At 42.4% G+C, this 27,989-nt stretch overlaps 2 protein-coding genes across 4 annotated transcripts; one reads left to right on the forward strand and one right to left on the reverse strand.

The window, feature by feature from the left end:
- The first annotated feature begins 275 nt into the window (after positions 1 to 275).
- rabac1 (Rab acceptor 1 (prenylated)) lies at positions 276 to 3,844 on the forward strand. 2 transcript variants are annotated; one of them, XM_018672358.2, is made up of 6 exons: positions 276 to 398; positions 1,338 to 1,473; positions 1,812 to 2,024; positions 2,239 to 2,336; positions 2,484 to 2,585; positions 2,854 to 3,844. In XM_018672358.2, exons 2-6 carry the CDS (start codon positions 1,352 to 1,354, stop codon positions 2,940 to 2,942), a joined length of 624 nt encoding a protein of 207 aa, XP_018527874.1. In that variant the 5' UTR covers positions 276 to 398; positions 1,338 to 1,351; the 3' UTR covers positions 2,943 to 3,844. The 2 variants fall into 2 exon arrangements, with proteins under 2 accessions (XP_018527874.1, XP_018527875.1); XM_018672359.2 differs by having other exon boundaries at positions 295 to 398; positions 1,341 to 1,473.
- Positions 3,845 to 5,519: 1,675 nt separating this feature from the next.
- On the reverse strand, positions 5,520 to 27,840 carry atp1a3b (ATPase Na+/K+ transporting subunit alpha 3b). 2 transcript variants are annotated; one of them, XM_018672285.2, is made up of 23 exons: positions 27,639 to 27,840; positions 27,414 to 27,506; positions 15,108 to 15,224; positions 14,490 to 14,549; positions 14,035 to 14,238; positions 13,638 to 13,751; positions 12,999 to 13,133; positions 12,759 to 12,876; positions 12,297 to 12,565; positions 11,690 to 11,888; positions 11,310 to 11,554; positions 10,992 to 11,184; positions 10,414 to 10,589; positions 10,160 to 10,296; positions 9,916 to 10,066; positions 9,093 to 9,261; positions 8,744 to 8,898; positions 8,516 to 8,639; positions 8,129 to 8,274; positions 7,910 to 8,040; positions 7,636 to 7,737; positions 7,409 to 7,500; positions 5,520 to 7,102 (listed from the first exon to the last, which is right to left on the reverse strand). In XM_018672285.2, the coding sequence occupies exons 2-23, from the start codon at positions 27,417 to 27,419 to the stop codon at positions 7,074 to 7,076; spliced, it is 3,072 nt and encodes a 1,023-aa protein (XP_018527801.1). In that variant the 5' UTR covers positions 27,420 to 27,506; positions 27,639 to 27,840; the 3' UTR covers positions 5,520 to 7,073. The 2 variants fall into 2 exon arrangements, with proteins under 2 accessions (XP_018527801.1, XP_018527804.1); XM_018672288.2 differs by having other exon boundaries at positions 15,108 to 15,185; positions 27,639 to 27,839.
- Positions 27,841 to 27,989: the final 149 nt, after the last annotated feature.

Here is a 27,989-nt window from a genome sequence, read left to right on the forward strand (position 1 = left end):
ATCAAAATAGTATATATTGTTTGTCAGTCAATCGACAAACCACTTCAGCTTTACTTGTATATACTATTGGGTAGTTTATACTCTCTTCATGTGTTTGAATGCAGTTTTAACTTGTGAAGTATCTAAAGCAGTCAGATAAATGTACTGCACTACTGAATTGGAGTAGAAGTGGCATAAAATGGCAATGCTCTAGTATCTAAATTTTGTATTTAAGTACAAAACTTCAGTAAATGTCCTTTGCACTGACGTCTTATGTGGCAGAGGATGGCAGTTCTGTGTGCGGTCAATAGGTGGCGGTGTTCTGCGTCTAGATAGCAGGAAGTTAAATAATATCCACATCACATCCGTGAACCAGAACAGCAACAGAAGACCCCAGGCAGTCCTACTAAACTTCTACCGTGAGTATATCTGGTTAAACGAGTACGGATTTGATGGTTCAGACAGGTCTGGTCTTCTTTCTGTTTCTTTTAAACATCGGTTCGTGCAGCACGGCGATGAAAAAATGATCTGTCTGGACCTGGACATCAGTATTAGCACTGAAGCTAGCTAAGACAGCCTTTTAAGCAAACAAAGTTGTCTTAGGTACACACATTTTCTATGTATCAACACATATGGAGAGAATTAAGAAACGTTAGCTAAGTTACTTTATAAATGAATAACTACATGGTCGTACGCTGGTATTGGTTCCTTGTATATCCTGCTTGTGTAGTGATGTGGCAGTGACCAAGCCCTGGCTTTGTTGTTGACTAAATGTTTCCACTACTCAAATTTGCGCTGCTGCAAGGCTAACTAAATGTCTCTCTAGTGTTGTGTTAAAAACCTGTTATTACTAACAGAACGGTTACCAGCTTCTTACACTAGCATATTGATTTAGCTTTCACGTTTTATCTACTTATTTAACTCCCCCTGACAAACATTCAAAGCTGATTACTGTATTTTTGACAAAAACAGATGGTTTTCCAGACAAAGTAAAATACAGAGAGGAAATCAGTCATTTTTAGTGGCATGTCTCAGAAAAAACTACTTCTATCAATTCAGGGGTTTGTTGGAGACCTTTACTCAGCTGTTTCCTGGTTATTGTTTTTTTCCCCCCACTTCCCCAGTATTTGCAATAAATATTTGTCCTGCTTTTTCAGGCCAGTTGGCACATTTCCAAAACTGATTACTCCGTGAGTCTAGTCAGGATGATAAATATTTGTTTACTTTGTTGTTTTCTTGTTAGAAGCATCTGTTACATGCTGACCTATTCCTGCAGACAACTTTGTAAAGAAAAAATGAATAGCTAACGAAAATGCTGTACTCGTTTTTATGTTTGTTCACTCGCTGTTGCCTTGCAGCAGACAGTCTGTAGATGCCATCTGGAGCTCCAAAGGGAGAGAACTGTCTTGCAGACATGGACAGCAAGGCTGCAGATCTGTTCAGTGCTGAGGATGCTCATCCAACTGGCACAGGTGGCACTGGAATCTTGGCAAAGTAAGGATTCATATCTTCTTTATTTTTGTTGTGAATTCATCAGACAATAGTAATTACAATGCTGTTAGCAAGAGGATTGTGATTCTATGTTGCTTAAATGTTTTCCCTTCCACAAAATGGAAATATACTGAAGGATCTGCTGCCATCGTTTACTAATCTACTGTGCAGACAAGTTGTACTAAATAGTCCATCCCCACATAGATACGTAAGGGATACTTTTGGTCTATAGCAAGCATAATCAATAAAAGAGCAATTTGTCTCTGTAGGTCTGTAAATGCATGAAATTCTTAATACTTCTTTGCGTATTTATTTATTAATGTCCTTGTCCTACTTCACAGACTCTGGCTCCCTAAAGGCCTCTCAGTGGGCATGGCTAAAGAGTGGATCGACAGGCGTCGAGTGTCCATTCGACCATGGGCCAGCTTCGTGGACCAGCGCAAGTTCTCAAAACCCCGCAATTTTGGAGAGCTGTGTCAGAGAGTGGTGAAAAACGTGGAGGTTTACAACAGCAACTACACCTTCATCTTCCTGGGTCTCATCCTCTACTGCATGTAAGACCAAATACAAGTTTGTAATGTGTTGCTGTGTCACTGGGATTATTTTCACCTTCTGCTGCCCAGCTCTTACTCACACAGCCTGTTATGTATATATATGTTTAAAGCAACTTTTTTTTTTTAAATGTTTGGAAGGTTTTCACAGATCTATTTTGGCCATTGGGTGTTTAATTAACACCTTGATTTGACTGTCGATGTTTCTCCTCCTCAGTATCAGCTCTCCTATGCTACTGATTGCCTTGGCTGTGTTCGCCGGTGCCTTCTACATAATCCACCTCAAGTCCCTGGAATCGAAACTGGTTGTCCTTGGTGAGTTAAGCAACAGGGAAATATGCCTCACAACCCACTCAATGGCGTGAATCTTAAAATCACCAGGAGTACTTGAAATTAATTAGATATCAGTCTTTGTATGTAAGTGGCGTATGTTCTCAAATCTGCAATTTCTTTGTCAACCAGGCAAGGAGCTGACTGTTCCTCACCAGATGAGCCTGGCGGGAGCTGTCTCTCTTCCTGTGTTCTGGTTGGCTGGAGCTGGAGCTGCAGTCTTTTGGGTGCTGGGTGAGCCAAACAACATTAGTTGTCCTTCATTATTTATTCTAGACATGCAGGAGTTTTCTGTAAAGCTGGTCAGGGCTCTGTAGCTCCTGTGTTTTTGTGATATTATTAATGTATTAAATCATATTCTGCCATTACATTTAATGAAAATCTCTGTGTGAGAGCACTGGCTAAATTGCATTCATGTACGGACACTGAGAAAAACCTCCTTCCTCTTCATTGCTCTCTCCCCTCACATTCCCCTTTTGTCATTTGTCATGTCTCCCGTCAGGAGCGACGCTGTTTGTGATTGGCTCTCACGCTGCGTTCCGTGAACTGGAGGGATCCGACATGGAAGAGCTCTTGATGGAGCCAGTGTGAGAAGCTGAGGCTGAACTCTCAACTGGTGCTGGTCGACGATCAGTCTTCACTTTGACCCTGTGATTGCGTTAGCCCGGAGGGGATTGAGGAAAAACTACCCCTAGATCTGTTCCTTAGCTACATGTGCATCCCGTATTCCCTGTGTTTTACCTATGCCAGTGTATCAAGAATGCACCTTGTCTTGCCTCTGAAATAGTTGTTGTTACAGACTGTACAGCTTTTTTCAGACTCAGTCGTACACATAATTTGCCATATGCACAAAATGATTTGTTAATGAGTATTTAAGCACATTATCATGCAGATTGTATGCCTTTCTCAACATACTTTAAACCTTGGATGCCTCTGGTTTGTGTCAAATAGCCTCTTGTTCCCTGCAACATCCCTTATATCGTGACATATCTTTCATCTTATTAATCTCTGCGGTAGATGTCTTGGGGAAATCAGAAATGCCAATTTTCTTATGTATACATGTAACAGTCACACCTCTAAACTGCTAAAAAAAACAATTAGTTTTCCAAAGAAAAAGTGCCATTTAAAGCTTTAAAAATATGCATCTTATGATGATCATGCACAAATATAACAAAATGCTTTATTCAAGAGAAAGCAGGAACAATTTTGGTATTTCTGATGTATTTCTGATGGGCTACTTAACATAGATAGGTTGAAGAGAGGACATCTTAAAAGGTCAGTACATAGTAATGGTGTTTTTATATTGGGGATAATGTGGTACTTTGCTGATAGTATGCATATTTATCAGCTCTGCTTACAAGATTCAGATCATTCTATAAACCTGAAATATTTCTTTTTTGTTTTTATTCATTACTCACTTGTTTACATTTCAATGTAAGTTTTTGTATTTAAATGACATTTTGGAAGTGCAATAAACCCCTGATGTAAAGATGGCTTGGTACTGGTTTCTTAATAACTTTATTTGTTATTTTCTTCTTGGTAGTTTTTTAACATTCAGTCCAAACTACAGCTGACTCATGTTTGTGCATGCACAACAGGAGTTGCAGTGAACTCAGTGGCCCTCAGCACTTGGTTTGTGCATTTCTTCATAATTCTGGTCTGCTCTGAATACACAGAGGAACAGGACAGTTCCAGTCCTCCTGGCTCCTCTTCTCTATCTGTAGCACGCTGAACACTGCAGCGCTCACCAACCCCCTCTTGTCCCCCCTCTTGTCCCCCTTTTCACGTGACCCCTGTGACCTGTGCTCTGTGACAGCGCAGAGAGAGCACCCCATGCTCAGGTTGCCATGGCGATGACCTTGGAGGGCCCCAGTCAGACACACACACACACAGGCTTACACACTGCGGCAAAAGGCGAACGATCGATATTCTATTATACGGAGGGTGGCGAGGAGGGAGAGAGGAGAGTCGCACTGCAGTGAGCTCACTGCAGAGACACGGGGGAAATTAGAGAGAGGGGTGAGAGTGACAGGAAAGTGGGCGTGCATGTGTGCTAGTGTGTGTATGTATGAGCAGCAGATGCTGTATTTGTCATTGGATGGTGGCAGAGCAGCACCAGAAAAGTTTTTGTGTCACTTACTCAAAGGGGCATGTCCTAAATTTTTACTGGAGGTAGCAAAGTGACCTCTCACAACATCCAGTTCTTATCTAGAGCAGTATATTGTGTATTTTTAATTTATTTGATTTGTGTGGGCAATAACAATAAGAGTTTCATTTAAAATAGATGACCCCTGTGGCACAGAGAGTTAGCAAAGTTACAATCTGTTCCCTAAAGATAAAAGATATACTACCTATTCCATTTCCATTTCCTGCACACAATGTAACCTTTTGGAAATAACAAAATCTGCCATTTCCTGAACATATAATTCAAGTACTATTTCAGATTTTTTTATATATAGTTTTGGGAAAGAGTAGGACATTGTTCCCTCTGTGAGACTCTTCTGCTGACAGTGATTCATCCTGAAGTTCAGCTGCGTTGATGTTGCAGACAAGGCTAACACTTTTACAGAGTGGTTTGGTGCATTACCCTGGGCTGCTGCCAACTCTTCCTCCTATGGCAGTTTAACATTATGCAGTTTGCAGGTTGAAGAGCATATTAACTCATAACACTAGGTGGCATCCAATCCTCATTTTTTTGCCTGTATTTTCTCACTGTCGTCTCAGACTGGTATCAAAAAAGTTGCATCACTAATATGCGTCAATTCACATCACATTAAGCTCATAATGTGATGAAATATTAGAATATTAGAATACATGTGTTGGAAGGAACAGGGTTTGCTAGTTGCAAATATTACTCAGTGAGGCGATTCATTTATGTAAAAAGATTTTTCCAGTTTACATGGAGGCAGAGTATTCATTAATGTAGTCAGTTAAGCAAAGCCAAAATATTACCATGGAGGTGAATCTTTCACTTGCACTAACTGAACATTATTAGCTTCAAAAAGTAGGTTTTCTTACAGAGCTAGGGCAATAGATGGCATTAGATTCATTTTAAGTAAGGGTCAAAAAAGACGAATGAGGATATAATATGAGGAAGAAATAAGAGTAAAGCTTATTGTGCTTCATAAGTCAAAAACAGAGACAGAAAGACACACAGACGAGTCTAACTTGTATTAAATGTTCTAGATGTTTTATTGGTGTTGGTTTCATTTATTTGACACACACGTTCTACTAGTTGTATTTTTTTTTCTTTGAATTTCAATCCTTTCAGCCATCTGAGATAGACCCAGCCTGAGAGACCGCTGGCCCTTCACTGGTCTCCAACACATACATACACACAGACCCAGGGGCCAGACTGAGCCACACCAGGACCTGGAGCGAACCAGACCTGGATCTGGCGAATCCCGTAAGACCCCGGGCACATGGACTCATCATCACCACTCACCACAGCACAGCACACTGCACCACATCATACCGACACACCTGCAGTGACAGGAACCTGAAAGCCTTGGTTGGTGTCTTGTGTCTTTTGGTAAAAACACAAACCTAAAACCCTGCTCTGCTAGTACCTTTTTTTGGAATAGCCTCCTGAAAAACCAGCAAAAATAACTGAAACCAAACAAAAAACAAAATGAGAGACACACATCTCTCACTTTTTCCTATCTCACCAATATTGTTAATGCTCTTCCTCATGAGTGTCTCTCTTGAGCTGTTTTTCAGCGTGTGTTTTTTTATTGTTCCATTTAAATTCAGTATAGAATTATATAGATTTCCTAGAGCACACAGAAAGATTGAGTTGTATTTACCAACTTGGGGGGGGAGGGGTGTACTGTAATAGTTATTAACAAGGACAATGGTTCACACAGTGCACACAAACAGAGACAAACGGGGCAGGAGGGGAAGGGAGGGGAGGGTTGTGAGAGACAGAGAGGGGAGAGAGGAGGGACAGGACGCCATGGGGTGTGCTTTGTTAGGCCAAAATGAGGAAAAGCAGCTCTCACACACACCCCCCTCCCATTTCAAAAATAAAAAAAGGACAAGTAAAATCATCGAAACCCCCCCCTACCCCCACATATTAAAAAACAACAACACTGTGGCCGTCGGGAACGGAAGAGAAGGAAAAATGGACGCAGCGAGAACAACAGGGAGATGACCACTCCGCTGGTCCTCCACAGACAGGAGACGGAGGCGAGAGGTGGCAGTCGAAGTGGTGTCGGTGGTGGGATCTCACTGTGTGATCTTTATATCTGTTTGTGACTGGAGGACAAGCAAAGGGTTGGCGAGGAGGGAAAAGAGAGAGGAACGAAGGTACAGAGGAAGACGAGGGTGGAAGAGCAGGGGAAAGAACTGGGAGGGAGGAGCTGGATGGCCCTTTTTGCAGAGCATAGACACTCCCTTTGTATCCTTAGCTCATTCAAATCTACATACACAATATGCAGCTGCCGTTTGGTAGATATATTTGTTTATGTACACAGCAGTGAGAGAACACATGCAAAGAGTATCATAGGAGATGGGGAGAAAGGGGGCAGGTCAATGTAGAAAGTTGTAAAGGTGCTTTTGCTGTTTTTAATCTTTGGGGCAGTTGTGATGAAAATTGCTTCAAAGCGGTTTTTGTCTTTAAGAGGGGCAGGGCATCTGGAGGTGTGTCTTGCCAGGGATGGAGTGACAGGAGGGAGAAATAAGTGGAAGATGAAGGGGAATTGAGCAAAGATGCTCCATTGATCAATAGTATGTCTCCTTTTCCACCCAACCTGGTGAAAATGAGAGAAAGAAAAACACAGAGGAAAAGTTAATTTAACAACATTTTCAAATCATATTTTATTAAGATGTCCATTTTATCAGCATTAATTAAAGGACTAGTTCAACATTTTGAGAAATATGCCTTCTTGCCAATAGTTAGATGTAAATTTGAGTCCACTCTCATGTCTCTAAAGTAAACAAAAAAGCCAAAAAAAGTCTAGGACATGGTCCAAACACAACATGTTGATGTCAAACTACTCCCTTTAAGAAGCTTTGGTTTAAGGTGTAAATCACATATTGAGAGAAACAACACTCACCTCCAGGGTTCCGACGGAGGAGAAGTTTTCGGACTTCATCATAAACAAAGATAAGAAAACTATAGGGAAATGCACAAAACCACCAGGTAGGCCTGTGGGAAAAGGACAAGAGAACCATAATGATTTAAAAAAGTAAACAGATACATGTCTACTCTACAACTCTACATATCTTAATATCAGAGCGACTGCACACGTATCCATGTGATACATATGGCAATGGTGCTCACTTTAGAGGATACATCCTGAGTGCCACATCCATGCCTGGGCAATAGGACAGGAAGGCAGCCAGGGCTGTCTCTTCAAACAGGCCGAAGATCAAGATTTTGTTCCTGGGTAGAGAAACACGACAAATATTAAAGAGGAGAAATGGTTATACAGATATTGAAACACCTGTCAGCCCAGTTTAAATCATATTATGCTGAAGACTACTAGTAGAAAGATAAATTTAATGAAAGGACACGTTTAAGTATATTGGTATCAGAGTAAAGTTGCTGGACTCACTTCATGCCCTGCTGGAACACAGAGTTACGTCTGGTCTTGCAGATGATGACATCAGCCCACTGCACTACTACGATACTGACAAAGAAGGCTGTGTGGCATGTGAACTCCACAATCTTCCTCTGCTCGTACGTCTGAGGGCAGAGACAGACAGAAATACAGTAAGGTTAAGTAACCAAACCTGAAAACACACACAAATTTTCACAGAAACTACACACTTACCCACTGCTGTCCATAGCTGTCTTCCAGGTCATTGACAGCACGGTCATCCCAGTTGAGCCTGATGCCTACTAGACGAGTGGGCAGGAAACCATTTTCAGCCAGGATGACAAAGTAGGAGAAGAAGCCTCCCAGAGCCTGGATCATACCTGGAGAAAAACATACACACAAAGAGATTAAGTGACAGATTTTTATGTTTTCTTACTTCCTTAATTTAGTTTTCCCAAAAACACTGCAGACGGGTGAAAAAGGTAATCCAAGTGTTGTTTGTGAACAATGAGGGAGGATAAAGTTGATTTTAAGACAAAATTACTGTCAGGCAACCAAGATCATACCAGATCAAAGACAATTCACAGCCTGGATCAACAGTCCCATCTTCAGTTCACCTACCAATTTGTCCATAGGCAATGCTGATAAGCCTTTCATTCACCAGCTTGTCCCTGAATGGGTTCCTGGGCTGACGCTTCATGATGTCGCTCTCAGCTGCTTCATAAGCCAGGGAGATGGCTGGCACCTGAGGGAGGAGGAAGAAATGTGAACTTTTAGCACTGTATGGCATGAGTGTGAAGCTGTTAAGTGTCACATCAAACAGTGAGTCAGTGTTTGATCAACTCTCACCATGTCAGTTCCCAGGTCAATACACAGGATGGTGATGGTTCCCAGTGGCAGGGGAATGTTGACAATGATGAACAAAAGGAAGGGTGTGATTTCTGGGATGTTGCTGGTCAGTGTGTAGGCAATGGACTTTTTAAGGTTATCAAAGATCAAGCGGCCTAAAGAGAGAGAAACAGAGAAGTAAGTGTTTGTTTCAATAACTCTGCAGAAAAACCATTAACGCCTCTATTTTTACTTGAATTTCTTGTTTTCCATCCTCCTCTTTTTACAAAACTTTCAGATTCTCTCACTGAAAACTATTTTTTTGAAGTCTGTCTGTCTTCTAGTTCTGACTCTGGCATCTTCTCCTCACCTTCTTCCACTCCTGTGACAATAGATGCAAAGTTGTCATCCAATAAGATCATGTCTGCAGCCTGTTTGGACACATCAGAGCCTGAGATTCCCATGGCAACACCAATGTCGGCCTTTTTCAGTGCAGGAGAGTCATTCACACCATCGCCTGTCACAGCTACAATGGCACCCTGGGAGAGACAAAAAAGGGAAAATGGGAAATCAGTATGTTACATAACATAATTGCATATGTGTATCTTCATTTTAAGACCAAAGAATTGTTTTGTCTATTCAAGAGCCAAATATTAAGACTTTTTTTAAAATTCATATCGATACAAGATTATGAAATAAATGAGTCAAAATAAATAATGTGTCAAAAAAAATAAAGCACTGGCTTTTAGGGGGAAAAAAATTGGGGAAAACAAAACATAGTTTTTATACTAGACATAATTTCATTTGGTGAGCACAGGTTGAACAAATAATTAAAAGACTGATATACTTTCTCCATCTTTTAAATAAAATTGTCAAATTTAAATGACAACAGAATGTACTGCAATTTCAATATGAATCTGTTTTTTTTTTATGGGAACTAATGCTAACTAAAGTTTTGGTATCTCAAAAGCAATCTAACATCTCACAGTGAAAAAAACCCATTCTTTATCAGTAAGGGAACCTTCATTCAACAGATAACTAGCGCCATCTGCTGTTGTAAAAGTGTAATTATATTTAAGAGCCTAGTCCCCACACTTATACAATGTGATCTCCAATAAAACTAAGAAAATAAGGTACAGTGGTATCTATTATTTAGAATTTATCATTGAAAAAAAATCTTAAAGTCTTCCAACCTGTCTCTGACAGCCCTCTACAATGATGAGTTTCTGTTGTGGGGAGGTCCTGGCAAACACAATCTCTGTGTGATTCCTCAGGATGTCGTCCATCTGATCCTGAGACAGGTCTTTTAGGTCAGTACCGTGGATCACACAGGCCTTGGCATCCCTGAACACACATTGACATTGAAATGTTCATTTAGGTCTCATAATTTATCATCACTCATATGACTGTATGTGTTTTCCTGTAAACATTCTTTACCTGGGGTTGACCTGGCTGACGGGTATGTTGAGACGAGCTGCAATGTCCTCCACTGTCTCATTGCCCTCTGAGATAATGCCCACTCCCTTGGCAATGGCCTTGGCTGTGATTGGATGATCTCCAGTGACCATAATGACCTACAACAACAAGGACGGCAAAGATGAAGTTTCCTTGTGTGATTTCAAAGGGACTGTGACACAGAACCTGTTTAATACAAAACTGTGATGAATAAATACATCATAAATTAGGCCCACCTTGATACCAGCAGATCGGCATTTTCCAACAGCATCAGGCACGGCAGCACGGGGAGGATCGATCATGGACATGAGGCCAACAAAGCAAAGATTGTCTGTCTGGAAGTTGACATCATCTGTGTCAAAGGCAAAGCCCTTGGGATACTGGTCTTCTGGAAGCAGCAAGTGGCAGAAACCTGGGAGAAATAGAGATGTGTGATTTAGTGTTTCATTTGTGACGTGACATCTCTGAGTGTCTGAGAACCACCACAGATCTTCTCTCCTTGTCCCTACATCACCTCTGACAGAACTTCTAATATCTACTCCTTATGAAATTGCATTTAAAAAGTGCCTGTCACAGATTTTGGATTTGTTAAAATACCTCATCGTACCAAATATCTTTTTAATATTTTGTTATTTTGTTATATGAATGATGTTATATGTATGAAGACCTACCATGCAATGTAGAATAGACTAAGTCAAATTAACTGTGACTAAATAAAATCCCTATGTTGTCCTCTCGAACTTCATTCTCATCCCTCCCTCTGTGTCCTTGACCCCATCCATCTTTACCACTCTCCACTTCAATCTATCCTTACCCAGTACTCTCTCTCCCAGTCCTCCCAGCTCCATGTAGGCATTCTGGAAAGCTTCCTTCATCTCCTCATCCATAGGCTGCTCCTTGCCCTGCAGCATGATGGTGGAGCAACGGTCTAGGATCCTCTCAGGGGCTCCCTTCATCACCAGCAGGTAGCGGTTGTCATTGGGATCCTCTGTCTCATGCACTGAGAGCTAAAGGAGGAGAACAGAGATGAAAATTAAGCTAAAACCCTCTAATATATTTCGGTATTTGTATCTGCAGTATTGTTGCTGTCATTTGTACATACACAGCTACAGTATTTTCAGCCATGACCTACCTGGTATTTGTTGGTTGAGTTGAAGGGGATCTCAGCCACCTTCTTGTTCTTGTCCCTCATCATTCTGACTGAGCCACAGGACAGCTCGATACACTTCAGCAGGGCCGACTCTGAGGCATCGCCAGCAACATCACGTTTCAGGATGGCCACTGAGTCCTGTCCTGCTTTGAACTGAGCACGGTTACACAGAGCGGCGATACGAGCCAGAGACAGCCATGTCACTGAGCTCTTGTCAAATGAGGCACCTGGCCAAGGAACAGAACGGTGGGCATTAATCATTCCAGCAGTAATTGTTTATCCTTTTACAGTAGACACATACAGTTCTTCAAACACCTGTGTATGTGTATGTGTGTGTGTGTGTATGCCCTCTCCTCACTAACCAGACTGGTCCTCAGTGGTGTCAGCCTCATGGATCTGGTTGTCAAACCACATGTGGGCCACAGTCATCCTGTTCTGGGTCAGGGTGCCTGTCTTGTCAGAGCAGATGGTGGAGGTGGAGCCCAGGGTTTCCACAGCTTCCAAGTTCTTCACCAGGCAGTTCTTCTTAGCCATACGTTTGGCAGTCAGGGTCAGACATACCTGCAGACAAATACATTTATGATGTTAAGGATTACTGAATGTATTATTTGGATGAAGCTGTAAGTGAGAATTTCTCTTAATAAAGTAAACTCATGGTACAATTAAATAAGAGGAAACAAAGTAAATAAATATTTTTATGGCATCAAAACTATGTAATACTTAAAACGCTTAACTAAATTTAAGATATTAGAACAAAACTGAAAATAAAAAAGTTTAGATATAGTAGGTGCTAAAACCAGCATACAAAAGTTAAGAAATGAAATCTTATGTGTCAAAAAAAACCAAAAACGAATGAGCAACAACAAATTGCTTAAAAAAAAAAAAAAAGATATCATATGATACTACAGTGTGATAATTCAGGAAGGAGTATCAAGAGTCACAGCAGCATCTATTGACTGGTCCACTTACAGTGACTGTGGCCAGCAGACCTTCAGGCACGTTTGCCACAATGATACCGATGAGGAAGATGACAGCCTCCAGCCAAGTGTAACCCAGGATGAGGGCCAGGATGAAAAAGGTGACACCCAAGAAGACGGCCACACCTGTGATGATGTGGATGAAGTGCTCGATCTCCTTGGCGATGGGGGTTTTTCCAGTCTCCAGGCCAGAGGTCAGAGTAGCAATGCGACCCATGACTGTGCGGTCTCCAGTGCAGATGACAATGCCACGCGCTGTGCCTGGTTGAGGAAAAGAACAGAAATATAATGTAAAATATAAATCCTAGCATCAGTGTGAGATAAAACTACAATGGTTACATCTTCAAGAGCACAGTGTAAACTTTATCACTTGGCTCAATTTGGTGGGTTTAAATCCAACCACTGGCACACGAGTTAATAATAGAATGTAACACTATTGCCATGGTGACAATACCTTCCACACAGTTGGTGGAAAAGAAAGCAACGTTTCGGGTCTCCAGGGGGTTGTCATGGGTACAGTCAGGTGACCTGCTCTGAGGTTCTGACTCGCCTGTCAGCGAGGAGTTATCCACCTATTAAGGTACAGAGAAAATAAAATGTGTTGTATACAACAAGAAGCAAGAATTTGAATGTGTGTGTATATGTATTTGAGTTGTGTGTGTGTGTATGTGTGTGTGTGTGTGTGTGTGTGTACCTTGCAGCCATGAGCAGAAACCACCCTGATGTCAGCAGGGATCCTGTCTCCTCCCTTCACTTCAATCAGATCTCCAGCCACCACTTCTTCAGCGTTGATCTGTACCTTCTCACCCTCGCGGATCACTAACGCTTGCTGCAGGGAGTTATGATATCAGCGATTAAAATACACACACACATAGTGGACCACTATTTAGGGAAACATGGTCTCTGGCAGCAGCAAAGGACTTTTCTATCCCTTCATGAGAAAGGAGCTCTCTATGTGCATGATTGATTGTACATACAGCAAGTAAAGAATTCATCAAATTTAATGCATCTGCAGTCAAAACACACAGTATGCATAACTATCAGCAGACCAAGAGTGGCAGCCACTAGCTGTTCCATCTCCTTTTGCAATATGAAGTATTTGCCCTCCATCTTTTTAGCAAGTTAAGTAATGGCTGTGCAACTGACAAGCAGTTGATGTAGACCTTTACTGACATGTTAAATGTTACTGTAACAGGAGTTCTAGTGTGTTTTTCAATCATTTAAGTCATAAAAAACAATAAAATTATAACGGCTGGGAGGGAAATAGTGTTACAATAATGGAATTCAAATACGTTTCCACACACAAGTTGGTTTCCTTTGAGCAAACACACACCTGAGGCACCATGTTCTTGAAAGACTCCATGATTTTGGAGCTCTTGGCCTCTTGGAAGTATGAGAAACAACCAGTGATGATGACGACAGCTGTGAGCACAATACCTAGGTACAACTGGAGAGAGAAAGAGAGAGAGAGAGAAAGAGGAAGAGAGATAACATATGTGAGTGTGGGCTGTGGGAAGGCACAGGGTACAGTATGTGTGACAGTCAAATCAGTTTACCAAGGTGTTATTTATGTCCGTATTTCGGAGTGTGACGGATGTGTTAATGAGGTGTAGATGGACCAGATGTGAATATGTGAGGGCAAAATCTGTGTGACTGTGTGAGTATGTGTGTGTGTGTGTGTGTGTGTGTGTGTGTGTGTGTGTGTGTGTGTGTGTGTGTGTGGCACTCACGTTATCTCCTGCGGGATCTTCCTCAGTGGCTGCCTGGATGGCGTAGGCCAGGAAGCAGAGGATGGCGCCGGTCCACAGCAGGATAGAGAATCCACCAAACAGCTGGCGACAGAACTTGACCCACTCTGGGGTGGTGGGAGGAGGGGTGAGAGCATTGGGTCCATCCCTGATCAGAAACTCTGCTGCCTTGGCATTGGTCAGTCCCTGAAGAAAACAGAGAGGAGGTGAGATGAAGAGGTAGCAGAGAAGGGCAAGTTTGGACTGATGCAAAGTCAAAGAAAACATGTGTTTCACTTTCTTAGAATTCTTACTTTTTCAGACATGACTGTTGGGCTGAACTGTCAAAAACTGTAATAAACCAATAAAGGTACCCTCATGCCACCTAGTGGGCAACTAGGAAAACAGTCTCGCACCACAGATGTACATGCTGAGAGAACCTGATATCATCAACTCACCTGGACAATGTCAGTCTGATATTTCCTGCATACTTCCTCTACAGACATCTTGTGTTCCGTCTGAAAAGAATAATACAGGGATAATCAGTTCTCTGCATAGTTCAGTATGTTTAGTTGGCATTTTTTGCATGCAGGAAAAATTTGTAGAGAGTAGTCCAGATTAAAATAAGAGGTATGCTAACGTAAAGAAAAATAGTTTTAAGCTTTGTAGCATTTTTAGAATATCCAGTAACTTAATAGCAAACAAGGTGATTAGAAATTTACTCCATGCATGCAGTTCACCTGAAGGATAAGAGTATCAGGGCAGCCACGTATGGCGACCCTGGTGTCTGTTTCTTGCGCTGAGATGTGGGATCAAAGTGATGACCTCCTGACAAGAAGTCACCCCTCTTACCAGCAACAATACATTAATTTAGCCTGCATGAGAAAGATTTTCCTTCTCTCCCGACAAAAACTGGTGTCAGTTCACTCTCATTTACTCTATCCTGCAATTGAAAATCATTTTCTCGCATCCTAAAATAAGGAAATTAATCACCTTTTTTTTTTTTAACATCAAACATATTTTAAACCAACAGTCAGTTCCACAAGTATTCAGAAATAAGAGAAGGTTATACTTACAATGGGCACTTCCTTCTTCAGGTCATCCATGTCCTTGACTCCCCCCTTCTTCTTCTTGGGGGATCGGTCATCTTTGTCCTGTGTGGTGGCAACTCTGTAACTGTCTGACCGCCCATACTACAGACACACACACATGTTTTATACATGCTTTTGGACTAGATTAAGGAGATAGAGGCCTGTGCGCCTTTATGCATAATCTTAGCAGTTATCTGGGCTTGTACATGAACACTGTATTAACTACAAACCATACTTTGTCTCTGAAAAAGCATTACATACCCTCTTTGTTCAGAGAGCTGTCTTACCTGGCACTCTAACAGTATTTACCAGTCACTGAGTACAACAGAAATAAATCCAGTGGGCTTTATTGAATTGCCCTTGAGATACCTCTCTGTCAATGTACAGTAAATAGCATTGTATCCTTGTGAAGTGGCCTTGTGAGGTCGCCTGCATTTCTCAGAGGATAATAATGTCAATTATTCTGAGCTTATGAGGAAAATATTAGATGAAATGCATTAACATAAAAACCTACTATCATAACATGACGGGAAATGAAAATGCATCACCCTGGTAGGTCTGTTTTGCTTAAGCAATACAATCACCACACATCACATAACGACTGCGCCTGCAGTCTACTCTCATATCTATTTGATCAAATAATTCTTACTCTGATGTCCACAACAGCCTGATGGACACATCAAAACATAATCAAGTGTAAATGGTTTAACCTGTAGGTTTTAACTAATCACTTCCTGCTGCTTTTCTTTTTTTCATCTAGCAGCAAGCATTAAAGACATGAGAGAGAGAGAGAGAGAGAGAGGGAGCAGACAAACTGAGTTTATGGACTCATCAAAGGCCTTCTGATTAGATTCTATGTTCTATGCTATTAGACCAGATACATCAGAGACACTTTGATGCCAAGATTACTAAAAAACACACAAATGCACGCACACGCAGACACTTCAAACATCCCCGTCTTCTTCTGCCTCCTCCTCTACTGCACTGCTTGTTGTTCCTGGTACACTCCTTACTATAGCTGTCCCCTCAGAAATTGGCTTATGTTGTTAAACTAGACGTGAGTGGCCTATTGATAACCACAATTTTCTCCAGCACTGCACATTATAGTCCTTCTAGGACTGTAAGTGTAACCCTAGCTTGTCGTCCGGAAGGAGAGCAGCCTGACCGCTGGGCCACATCAATACAAATGTCCCTCATCAAAGGTCAGAGGTGACATGGAGAGGTAAGAATCTCTCCCAGGAGGTGTGAGTGGGTCCTTGTGGGCGAGCCCTTCATTGACACAACCAAGTCATCAAGGAAACTACCCTTGGTGGTGGATCAATGTAGTCAGATATAAACTGATGACTCAAAGCAGGGGTTTGCAAGCATGACAGAGTAGCAGAGTCCAGCTGATGTGGCACATAATTTACCTTAGATCAGACATAAACATCAATACCTATCAAGTGATAATCAATGACAACAATTATCTCCACATAAGATTAAGGTATCTCTATCAAAAGATCAGTAGATGAGGTTAAAGGTTAAACTTTCTTTGGTAAGTTGTATTAAATCAGAGGTGCTGACTATAAGTCCTTTCACAGGAAATTAAAAACCTTCCCACACTGTGACTTTCAGTGAGACCGACAACTGCTGTCTGCTCTGTCTCCTACTCTCCACTCTTAAAATGATACATATCTTTTATATAGACTGAAGGAGATTGAAGTGCAAATGAAAATCTAAACTGGAAGTCTTCTACCTTCAGTGGCACGAGCATGCACTGAATTTCAAGTCTGTGCTGTCTCTCATATTTCTCTCATTTAATCGGTAACAATCAAAAACATCTCTTAGCTGCTTGCCTATTCTGCAGAACCAGTTAAGTATCATGTTGAATCCTTGATAGTCCAAGAAGATAGTTTTGAGACTACATATAAGGTCTCTTGACAATTATCAAGCAATGTCTACCCATCCATTCTTTAAAATAAAAAGTTATGCCTCAGCAGCTTTCCAGCCCACATATATAACGGTCATCTTTTTGAACCTTTACAAACTCCTTTCAGGGCCTGTCACTCCACTGAAACTGAACTTGCTAAAGTGGTAAAATGATCCTCTGCTTATTATAGATTCAGATTCCACTTTTGTGCTTCTCACAGTCAATCTCAGTGCAGCTTTTGAGTCCATAGATCACTGCACTGCACCAATTTGGCCTTGCTCTCATATGGTTAAAGTCTTACTTTTCTGAAAGAACACAGTGTGTTTCCTACAATAATACTACATCATGGTGGAGGAGTTGTGTGGCTTAGATTAGATCGGATTAGTTGGCAGCACCTGAATGTTGCTCAGTATCTTCCCAGATCATATTCTTCATTAATGTTTATAATCTATAACATTGTCTACTCTGTTGCTCTGCGCTGCACACATGACATCTATTGCATGTCTGTCCGCCATGAAAGAGAGATCCCTCTTTTGTTGCTCTTCCTAGGGTTTATTCCATTTTTCCTGTTAAAGAGTGTTTTAGGGGAGGTTTTGCTTGTCTAAGGACAAAGTCTGTCATAAAGCTGTACAGATTGTTGAGCCCCTTGGGGCAAGTTTGTGATTTGTGATACTGGGTTATGGAAACAACATATAACTTGACTTGAGCTGTAAACAATTAAACACCCTCTAGTGGTAAAATACAGTAGTTACATTTTTAAATTGTACAAAAATGTACAACTAACTGCTGCTTGATTACTTTGAACATAATACTTAAAAGTGTTTGCTTTAAAAAAAGAGGGTTCCTTGTTCAAATTCACTTATCAAACTAGTATATTTAGAAAAACACCAGTGAGGAAGTATGAATCAGGATCCTGAAGTTTCTGTTTGAATGCTGACTGACAAACACACCCCCAAAACACACACACCTGCAGTGGGACAAAATGTTGCTAACAAAGAGCAACTTGCCACAGCATTTCCCATTTGAGCTGTAATTGTGTTGCTCTTGTGTAATCATGTCTCTAAACCTGTCTTTCTGGTTTGTCATGATAAAAAGGCTTCATGGAGCGAGGGCTAATCAACGACCACTTCTGAATCCTAAGCAAACAATGAAACCATTCTTTCAAGCATGTAAGGCAGATTTGTATGTCAGCCAGAGGGAACTGTTTGACCCTGACTGTAGATGCACACACACACATACATGAATGCAAACACACACGCAGAGTTCTGCAACAAAAGAGCAGGTGAGCAAATCTCTCACTGCAGCAAGACCAGGCAGGCCTGGTGAGGCAGAGATGCACAGAGCAGAGACTGATGCAGTGGAAAAGTACTGCTGCTCATCCCCACTGAGACAGACCCTGGATACCTGTGTGTGCGTGCTTGGGGGGTGGGGGGTGGGAGGTGTTGACACATATATGTATGCGTTATATGCATGTGTTAGTCACTGGAAATTTAATGAATGAAGGATGGCTCTGTATCTCTATTTAGAGATCAAAGGTGTTGAATAACATGCAAAGTGTCAGTTGAGCACCATAATCTCAAAGATGACAGACTGGCAGGTGTGTTAATGTGGATATATAGATACAATATTGTAGCTAGTTTTTCTACACACAATAAATGATCAGCACAAAAAGACATTTAGGGAGCATTGTCAGCTCAGCATACGCAAACGTAAACTGAGAACAGAAATATGGAAGTACATAATTCTTGTTGATGTACTCAACCCATGCACACACACACACACACACACACACACACACACACACACACACACACACACACACACATGCCTGGACAATAGAAGTGGTTGGTAGGGAGGTGAAAAGGAGTGCCAAACAAAACAGTATGTGGTGAAAAGTAAAGACACAGAGAGGTGGATGTGAAGGTGGGGGTGGGGGTGACAGATGCGAGTGGGCACATGGAAAGGGAGACATCAGTGGGAGGTGAGAAGTGGGGACAGGTAAAGAGTGAGAAAGGGACCTAGAATGAGTGAGTGAGTGAGTGAGAGAGGAAGAGTGGGTGAGAGAGGAGAGCTGCTGTTGTCACCCTTCTCTCATGCTTCTAATTAGATATTGACCACCAGTCTTTGTCTGCTGGCTCTGTATCACTGTTTGACCCGCAGTGACCCCACTCTAATAAATTACACAACCTCACTTATGGTATGTGTGTGTCACTGTGAGTCTGTGTTCTCATACACTAATAGATTACACACTACTCCAGGTGTCTCCATGTGTCCTTAAGTGAATGTACGTTTCCGGATATGAATGAGTAGTTGTCAGTATGACTCACTGAAAAAAGAGAGGGTGCTGATTTATTGTCGGTGTGTGTTTACAGTGTGCATGTTGAGTATGTCATGCGCATACCTGTTTTAGCCTTGTGTGTGTGTGTTTGCCACTTGCCACTCAATCATTATTGACTGAAGGGACGGCCTACCAAGCCACTCCTTTCACCCTCTAAGTACACACCTGGCTACCTGATAACACTTTACTTTAAGTTCCCCTATTTAGTATTCATAAGCAGTATATGAACATTTAATGGAAAGTTTATGGCATATTACATAGTCGTGGTAATCACATTTAAATGTTGTTGTCGTTAGCCATGAGTGGAGTCTGGTTTTCAAACAGATAATGAATGACAAAATGGCAAAATAACTTAATAATATAAAATATGTCTTAACAGGAGAAGTCATAATTGTTGACAAATACTGTACCTTAATAAAGATTAACAAATACTCATGACTGCTAATTATTATATTGTAGTGTTCATATACTTCTGTTTAATGCTAAGTAGAGGGACGTAAAGTGTTACCATGTCTTCCTATTGTGCCTCTCTTGCTAACATTTTGCGTCAGTTACAACAAAAAAACATAAAGCATATATTTCTCTAATCATTAAGTAGAGAATGATCATGTCTAAATTTCGTGCACATATACAGTCCGAGTTTCTTTTCACACGTGTCTGTGTCAGTGTCCAGCTGTCTCTCACAGTTCTGGGTAATGAAATGAGCCCCCTCTGTACTAAGAAAGGAAACAGAGACTCGTGGCTGGAATTACAGACGCTCGCTCTCCCATGAGCACACAGCCGAACAGACTGATGCACAGACACATCTCTGACATCATCAGGAAATGGAAAAATCGCATGCTCCCCCATGGATTACATGGTGAAATCGCTCACATCCAGTTACATATCAACTCATTAAAATGTGCTTAAAATGTCAATAATTCAATTAAGCCAGTGCTTCACGTATCTGGTCGTGTGTTTGATTGGATCATGAATTATTCTGCTGGCCTGCTCTGGCTAACCAAACTAAACCTTGCATTTTGTCCTCATGTGAATAACTCCAATGAGTGAGTGTGTTTGGAGAGCAAGTAACCATGGTGACCAGCACGGCCATTGGCATGGTGACGAAGCTCAGCAGTGGCCTAGTACTCCTAGGATCCCCTGATGTGATCCGTGACGAGTAATAATTAATGCATCTGTAACTGGACTCTGTATTCACTGATGTTTAACACAGACAGCCAAGTGACTCAAGAACTTGGTGTATGTTTTTGTGTGCATGTGTCTGTGTGAGCAGAGGTGAGTCATTGTGTTGGCTACAGTCCGTATGTACTGCGTCTACACGCATTGCGGCAGAGAGAGTGAGGGAGATGTAGAGTAAATGAGAGAGAGAGACCTAGTGATTGTGAAATAATATAATAAGACACAAAGATAAGACAGAGCTCAAAACATGTAATCAAAGAGACCCGAGAAGGAAAGAGCTTGTCAAAATTTTGTGTGGCAGTTAACAGTGTACTCTCTGACTTGAACGAGCGCTGGGCATGTTAAAGGCAAATGTGGATTTTTTATGAAACATAAAACTACAAAGATGTAATTTAATTCTGTCAACTGAATTTGAAGTTAGTAAAATCAAGTGAAACTATTCTTATTATATTGTTTACATCATATAACCACTAAATGACATGTTAAATTTAGGAGTGGCACCTGAGAGAGTCAACATCAGTCATGCCAAGGACAACGGGTTGGGGCATGCCCACGGATGGTGGGTATGCCTGGGAGTGGGATGTGTCATGTTCCTTCCCATTTAACAGCACACACAGGTGTGGGAAGACACAAGAGGCTGTTGCTGAGCCATTTTGTTTCTCTTCACATGTAAGTCACATGAGGAAGTGGCTTGCAAGTGGAAGAAATACCCCCCTGCCCCACATTTTGTTGTTCTTATTTTATCACTCCGCAACCACCACAGCATTCGTCATAGCTACATAAGTGTCCACTTCCTCTTTGTGCAGAGCAGCCACATAACAGGATCACATCAGCTTCCCTCCACTGACCATATGAGATCTGCATCATGGCCTTATTCTGTATTTTTCATCCTGACTAATATGGTAGAACACAGATTATACAGCTGCTGCATATTATATGGGTAAAAAAGAGGAAAGATGACATAAATTAGGGGATCTCCAACAGAAAAAAGTACATAAATACATATGGGTTTTACATGCAAATTCATTTTATACGTTTTCTGTGTCTGACATATGCTGATATCCTGCTTCTTCTGAACTTTCTTTAAAAGGAAAAATAAGAAGATTCTGTAGATTTCTTTCTATATAAGTGGGTATAGGCATAGCAGCATAGGTCTGTCTATAAGCGAGACGTTGATTATAAATGGTAGTGCGTAACATGTTTTGCTTTCATGTTGTTGAGTCCCTGAGGCTCAGTTTATTCTCCACCACACTGTTCCTATCTGTGCTTTATATGAATCATCCAATGTAGCCAACATGACCTTTATGAAAAAAAAGTATTGCACAATCCTTCCCTGAAAAATTAAACTTGAAAGAGGAAGTAATTAAAATGCATTCATTTCAATTAATATTTAATTTAAAAAATTGCACATCTGTAGAGAGGCAGCAGTATGTGAAGTGTGTGTTTATGTGTTATTGCATGCATATGTGTTTGTGTGTGACCTTGCAAGGTCATTGGGCCATCTGCTGCTTCTTGCAGCAGGGTGGCAGGGCTCTGGCCACAGTAGGGGGCTCAGGCCAGGGACCAAGGGACACGGCTGGATTAGCTAGTCTGATTACTCTACTGGATTAACCCATTCTGCTCTTTGTCTCTATATCACTCTTCTTCTTCTGCCGTCCTCTCCCTCAGCAAAAGCAAATACAAAAATGCAATCGTCACATTTATCATTAAGTCCTCGTGCCAAATAATTTGCTGAACGGCTTCTAACAGTACTGGGGTAGGGAAAGATTAGATGGTTACTTTTAACAATGATAACAATTTGAATTCCTTGTAAATGAGACTGTAAAGATATTTGTTTCACTTATCCATATCAGCCTTGAGAGTGATGGCTTCTTATCTTCCCATTTAACAGTGCACAGCCATCAAAAAGAGGAGATCCAAGATATCAGACATGAAGAAGAAAGGGAAAAAATGGAGTAAAACAGACAGTGACTACAACAGTCAGAGGGGAAATTGTCTTACTGCTGTGTGGTTGTTAAAATTAACCACTATATGTACAAGCACATGTAATGAATTGATCCGATTAAGCGGTATACGTAAATAGATAAAGGTACAATAAAAAGATTGGGGCTGCTTGAGAGCACTGAGAAGAATCTTAATCTTAAAACATAAAAATAAGAAACAGAGCGCGATTAACTCTCAAATCATCTGTGTTGAGCTCTCTCCAAAATCTAAAAATAAAAAAAAAGGAAGAAACAAAACCAAATACAGCCCAAACTGAAAATCCCAACTTAAGTTGTAACCCCTCTGCCCCCCCTCCACTCTGTTCCCTCCTGTCCATCTGTCCATCTCATCATCATCCTCAGCTGTTCATCCCTCAGAGACAATTGTGTAACTGTGTAACTGTTAGTTCTATACAATATACTGCCCATCCCTCCCGGGGTCTAAAGGATATACTCATACAGTAGTTTGTGAGTCTTGGCGTCTGTGTAAAAGTAGCCCTGGCCTAGATTAGCATTGTAAATCTTGGTTCATTGGCGCATGAAGTGAACGTGGCATCTCGCTATGGTGTGAGAAAGGGCACCTTAGGATTCCTCAGCGGGCAGCTGGTCACATAGAGTAGTGCAGATGTGTGTGCATACACATCCATAGACACAACAGCTGAATGCAGAGCTCCTGAAAAACCCATTAATACATTAAGCTTTCAGCATGTATGTGTTGTTTTGTGATTTTAAAACCAGGATCTGTTGTGTCTGGTGTACCTAAATCAATGGGAAATCATTCACCATTCATCTGGAATATAATCACTGTTAACTGTAAAACTACTTAAAGAATGCTGTTATTTTGTGCTGAATGGGAGAACCACAGGGTAACAAAACAGAAATCGAATACAGCAAGATCTTTTGATTTTAATAGGCCTTTGTCCATTGTGGCTGCCCAGTGCTGCACTGTGCTGTGGTGTATTCAGGAAGGAACACACACACACACACACACACACACACACACACACACACACACACACACACACACACACACACACACACACTTCACAAACATACACACATCTCCAGGACAACACCCTAAAGTAGTCAGGCAACCTAACTCTTCTGAATCATTCTCATTATGGGAGCCCATCAACACGTTATTGTTGTAACTGCCTTATCAATCACAGTGCCTACTGTAATCTTGTTTTAAAGTAATGTATGAAGGAGACAGCACTGACCTTTACATTTTATTAGCATTACACAATCTGCTACTGAGCTCACAGCTCACGCCTCGTCCTGTTAATCTAACACTAGCAAGGAGACAAACTGCAGTTTTTTTGCTGAGGCACTAGAGAAGTCTGGACTCTGTCCTTCAGCAGTACTCTCACTAAGGACATTGTCCTCATTACAGTGGCTATCTATTGATCAGAGACCCTCAAGAGGCTTGAAGGAGACAAAAGAGGAGCATTTCAAAGAGTCACCATATTGACCTTAATTGACCCCTAGGCCACAAGGCCACAATATCCCAGCTGGCTGTGCAGTTAGAAAGACAATGCGGTTGATCAAACCCTGTGTGGACATGTAATCTTATTGGTACCTGAAATGTGCGGGACAGATCAGACGTGGTACATCTCAGCCTATCAGCATCAGGCAGCAGGTGCAGTGGGGAGGGATGTGCAGCACTCTGCACCAAACTGAGGGCTGGGCCTCTGCAGAGGCCACACACATCCAACTCCTGAACTACCTTCCACTAACACCTTCTGACTTCTCTTTCGCTGCACACGCCTCACTGGTGCCAATATGAAAGTACACGCTGTTCTAGAAACCTTTATATCAGGACATGAGGGAATTAGTAAGTCTAATCAAAGTCTTAGTGGGAACTCAACACTAACAGGAGCTTCTCCTCAGACATGCTGCATTCAGAGCAGCTCAACCACACCCGTCGTCACCTGTCTCCATGACCTTCTAGTAAAGCCTCAGTGTTACTACTACACCTTCATCTTTCTTTAATCCCCTATCTCTCCTGGGACATTAGCCCACCTACACTGTACCTTTCCAACCTCTCCACCACTACCACCACACTTACCCTTCAGTCAATGTCCTATGAAGATCATCCACCCAACCCCATCCCTCCTCTCCCTATCCCATCTGTCTCCTGTCCCCCTGATAACCAATCCCACAAAGCGCTGTGAGAGGAAACAGGAGCCATGGTAATATGAGCCTCGGGTCATTATCCTGTAACAGGATATACAGCCAGGCTGCCCTCCCCCTCCATACGCCTCCTCCCTCACTTTAAATCCCTCTCTCTTTCTGTCTCTCTACACCTGCAGACCAGTCACTACTTATCTGCCCTTCCTCTCTCTCTCTCTCTCTCTCTCTCTCCCTCTTGCTCTCTCAGCAGTAGCACCCCCCACACACACTGTCACGTGTCTGAAGGTGAAAACCAGCAAACCATGCATGTGTGCAGCCCTTCATCAAGATCTCTCCTTACGTCCTTCCTATAGCCTCATCATCAACAGCCTCTGCAACCAAGAGCGGCATCAATGAAGAGAGCAAAAGGATGAGCAACAAGAAAACACACACCAGACACTTCTTTTCAGATGTTCAGTTTTAGAGTGTCTGTCTCTAGCAGAGACTGTGGCATCTTCTAGTATTCCTGACACATGCCAAGGCTTTGCTTCATAGCATCACTATTGTCCCTTAACCGGGTCCTTTCTGCGTGGCTCCTCGTGCCAACCTATCACAGCTCTTTACAGGGAATTTCCACACCGGAGGCTCCGCCCCCGCTTTGACGCAGAGAGCACGTCGCAAGCGGTGCCCACTGCGGCCTTGGGAAAGGACAGCTGGCAGTGTCATCGCACAGTGCGCCAGTGCGAAATTCGCGGAAGAAACACAGACAGACAGAGAGAGAGAGAGAGAAAGATAGAGAAAGAGAAAGAGAAAGAAAGAACAAGATACTCGGTACACTCATCCATCCACCTCTCCATCCTTTCATCCATCCCCTTTTCCCCCTTCAGGGTCACCTCGGAGCGCACAGAGTCAAAGGCAAGGAAACACCCTTAACAGGTCGTCAGGGACGCTCATATTCTTATTTTTATAATGCCAATCTCTGGAGAGCTGTGGCATCTTCCGAGATGACACATCACTCTCATGTCCAACGTCTCTTCCTCGCATTGTTTAAGCAAACTTCCACACAACAGCAGTACATGCGTAAGCACTTTTTTTGCAACCCCATCCCTTTTGACGCAGTGCCCACTAATGTTGCCGGTTTGGCTTTCACATCTAAATGAATACCCCGACACGGACTCTCTTCATCCCTGAAACCTAAATCTTCTTCAACGTCTCTCCCAGCGGAGAAATGTCAGATGCTGCAGGGGCCACATCTGCCGGTGTCACTGCTGCGATGACACCGTTTTGCGCTGCCGATGTTTCTCAGCGCCGCATGGTCCTCTTGTCTGCAGCGTCATGCCACCGCATCACTCAGCAGACAGACCGAGAGAGGGAGAGAGATTAAAAATTACAACTCCCTCCGCAGGATTGGAGATGGAACAGAAATTGCGCAATAGCTCACACCGGCAGTTGCATCTGCACCTTGGCATTTTCCAGCGGCGCTGTTTTTTTCCACCAGCCTCCACTTGATTCATTTGCATAGCTAATAAGTTTATCTTGATAGCCGGAAATGGATCAGATGATTTTAACGGTTTAACAGCGCGCGCAGCAGATGAGAACTCACAGAAGTCATACTGTCATATAAACTTAATTCTAACGAGCACATCGTCGTGCTCCTGCTGCACTGGACGCATCGTTTATTTAATCTGTAGTGTGTGTGTGTGTGTGTGTGTGTGTGTGTGTGTGTGTGTGTAAATGTGTTCACTGCTGGCGATTATCGAGTCCCTGTTATGTCACAAATTAAAGGGGGAAATAAGCTGGTGAGGCGCTTATTCCCGGTAACCGCATTATGACGCATGGGTCATCGAGGGTGCCGAGGATGAGACTCCTCCGCCGATAGCGTCCACTTTAAGGACGCGATGCTCTCAGTATCTCCCCTATGCCCGCCGTCAGATGCTTCTCCTGTGTGGCACCACACCGGAGAGAGAGAGAGATAGAGGGCAGTGCCAGCGGGGTTTAAAGCCGGACAGGACAGGAGAGAGGGGGTGGGGGGCAGGGGGCAACGAGGGCATGAAGGAGGTCACAGTACACTGCGTTCATTCACCACTGAGAAAGTCATAGCAATAATCATCTTCTACCTTCAAATAGAAGAAAACTCATTTTTAAAACCACAGGTTAATGATGGGTGAACATAGGTTTCGAACATGTACACCCCTCCCCTCTCTGTCCCTCTCTCCCACACGAGAGCTCTCTCTAAGAATAAACCGATTAGGCCTACCATGGCTGGCAAGGTTATAGTCAAAGTAAGGCCTGTCAGAGACCCGAAATACATATGACATACTGACAGCTTTTAAACCGCACAGACATACCCTACTTTACAGACTTTGACATCAGTTTTCATTCATATTTCATCTCGGGATCTATTGAAGTTAAATGAGTAAATTAGAGCAAAAGACACGAGTCAGTTATACGCTGTTCAAACAAAGAGCAGGCTAAAGTCAAATCAAAGTGAGCAGTTAAATGCCTCTGCTTTCTATGGCTGCATGACACAGGAGCTACTGGCTACATCAATTTGTCGCAGTCTAGGAGAGCAGGGTAAAACACGGTTCCGCATTAGAGTCAATGTCACTCAGACAAACGGGATTTCCATAAAGGAAAAAAAAAATAACATCACGGCTCCATTTAAAACCATTTCCACGTCAGGAGCGGGAGTCAGGCTATACCTCTCACTTCTCAGGCCACTTCAGGTGGGCTACAATGCAGTTAAAAAAAGTTGGAATCGTCAGTCTTACCCCCATGTTGGCGCAGTCACTCTTTTCCTCTCAGGTGATGCACGGCTTGAGAGGTGTCAGCCCCTCGCGTTGAATTATATCAAAATGCCTTGCCTTGGAAAACAAAAGAGGATATTACTCAGGGTTGCTAAAATGGAAAAAAATGAGCAAGGAAAAAGACGTCAGGGAAGTTGTTTATAGGTCTGACAAAATAGTTTTCTTGGGCTTAAATAAATTCTCTCAAACCTTCAAAAAGGTTAGGCTGCAATCTTTCTCCCCCGTGAGACGTCTTTCAAATGAAATGTTGCGGTCTCAAGCGGAGCATCACGCGGGGATGCGCTTCCTTCCTTTGCTCTCTGATACTTGCGGTGAAAGACCGAAACTAACGAGCCGCACCGCTACCTTTTCAGGACTTGTTCTCCCTCCGCGCTTCTGCCGGCTGCCGCAGTACTCCGTTCTTCTAACCGCACCACTCCGCCGGTGGAAGAAGCGCCGCCTCAAGCGAATGACTGAACCGAGGGGGATATTACACCCGCCCACCGCACAGGCAGATAGCCAATCATAATTCGGAGCGTCTCATCGGTGATGGGATCGCTG

Source organism: Lates calcarifer, linkage group LG15 (assembly GCF_001640805.2).
Source record: "Lates calcarifer isolate ASB-BC8 linkage group LG15, TLL_Latcal_v3, whole genome shotgun sequence".
Taxonomy (NCBI): domain Eukaryota; kingdom Metazoa; phylum Chordata; class Actinopteri; family Centropomidae; genus Lates; species Lates calcarifer.

Excerpts from the sequence above, each read along its gene's own strand:
- atp1a3b (XM_018672285.2), bottom strand. Across the intron at positions 12,877-12,998 it reads TTTCTGCTCATGGCTGCAAG|GTGGATAACTCCTCGCTGAC; the intron begins GTACACACACAC and ends GTACCTTAATAG. Across the intron at positions 8,275-8,515 it reads CATTGCCTATGGACAAATTG|GTATGATCCAGGCTCTGGGA; the intron begins GTAGGTGAACTG and ends GTTTTTCTCCAG.
- rabac1 (XM_018672358.2), top strand. The coding sequence starts at position 1,352 with ATGCCATCTGGAGCTCCAAAGGGAGAGAACTGTCTTGCAGACATGGAC. Across the intron at positions 2,337-2,483 it reads ATCGAAACTGGTTGTCCTTG|GCAAGGAGCTGACTGTTCCT; the intron begins GTGAGTTAAGCA and ends TTTGTCAACCAG. Across the intron at positions 2,586-2,853 it reads TGCAGTCTTTTGGGTGCTGG|GAGCGACGCTGTTTGTGATT; the intron begins GTGAGCCAAACA and ends GTCTCCCGTCAG.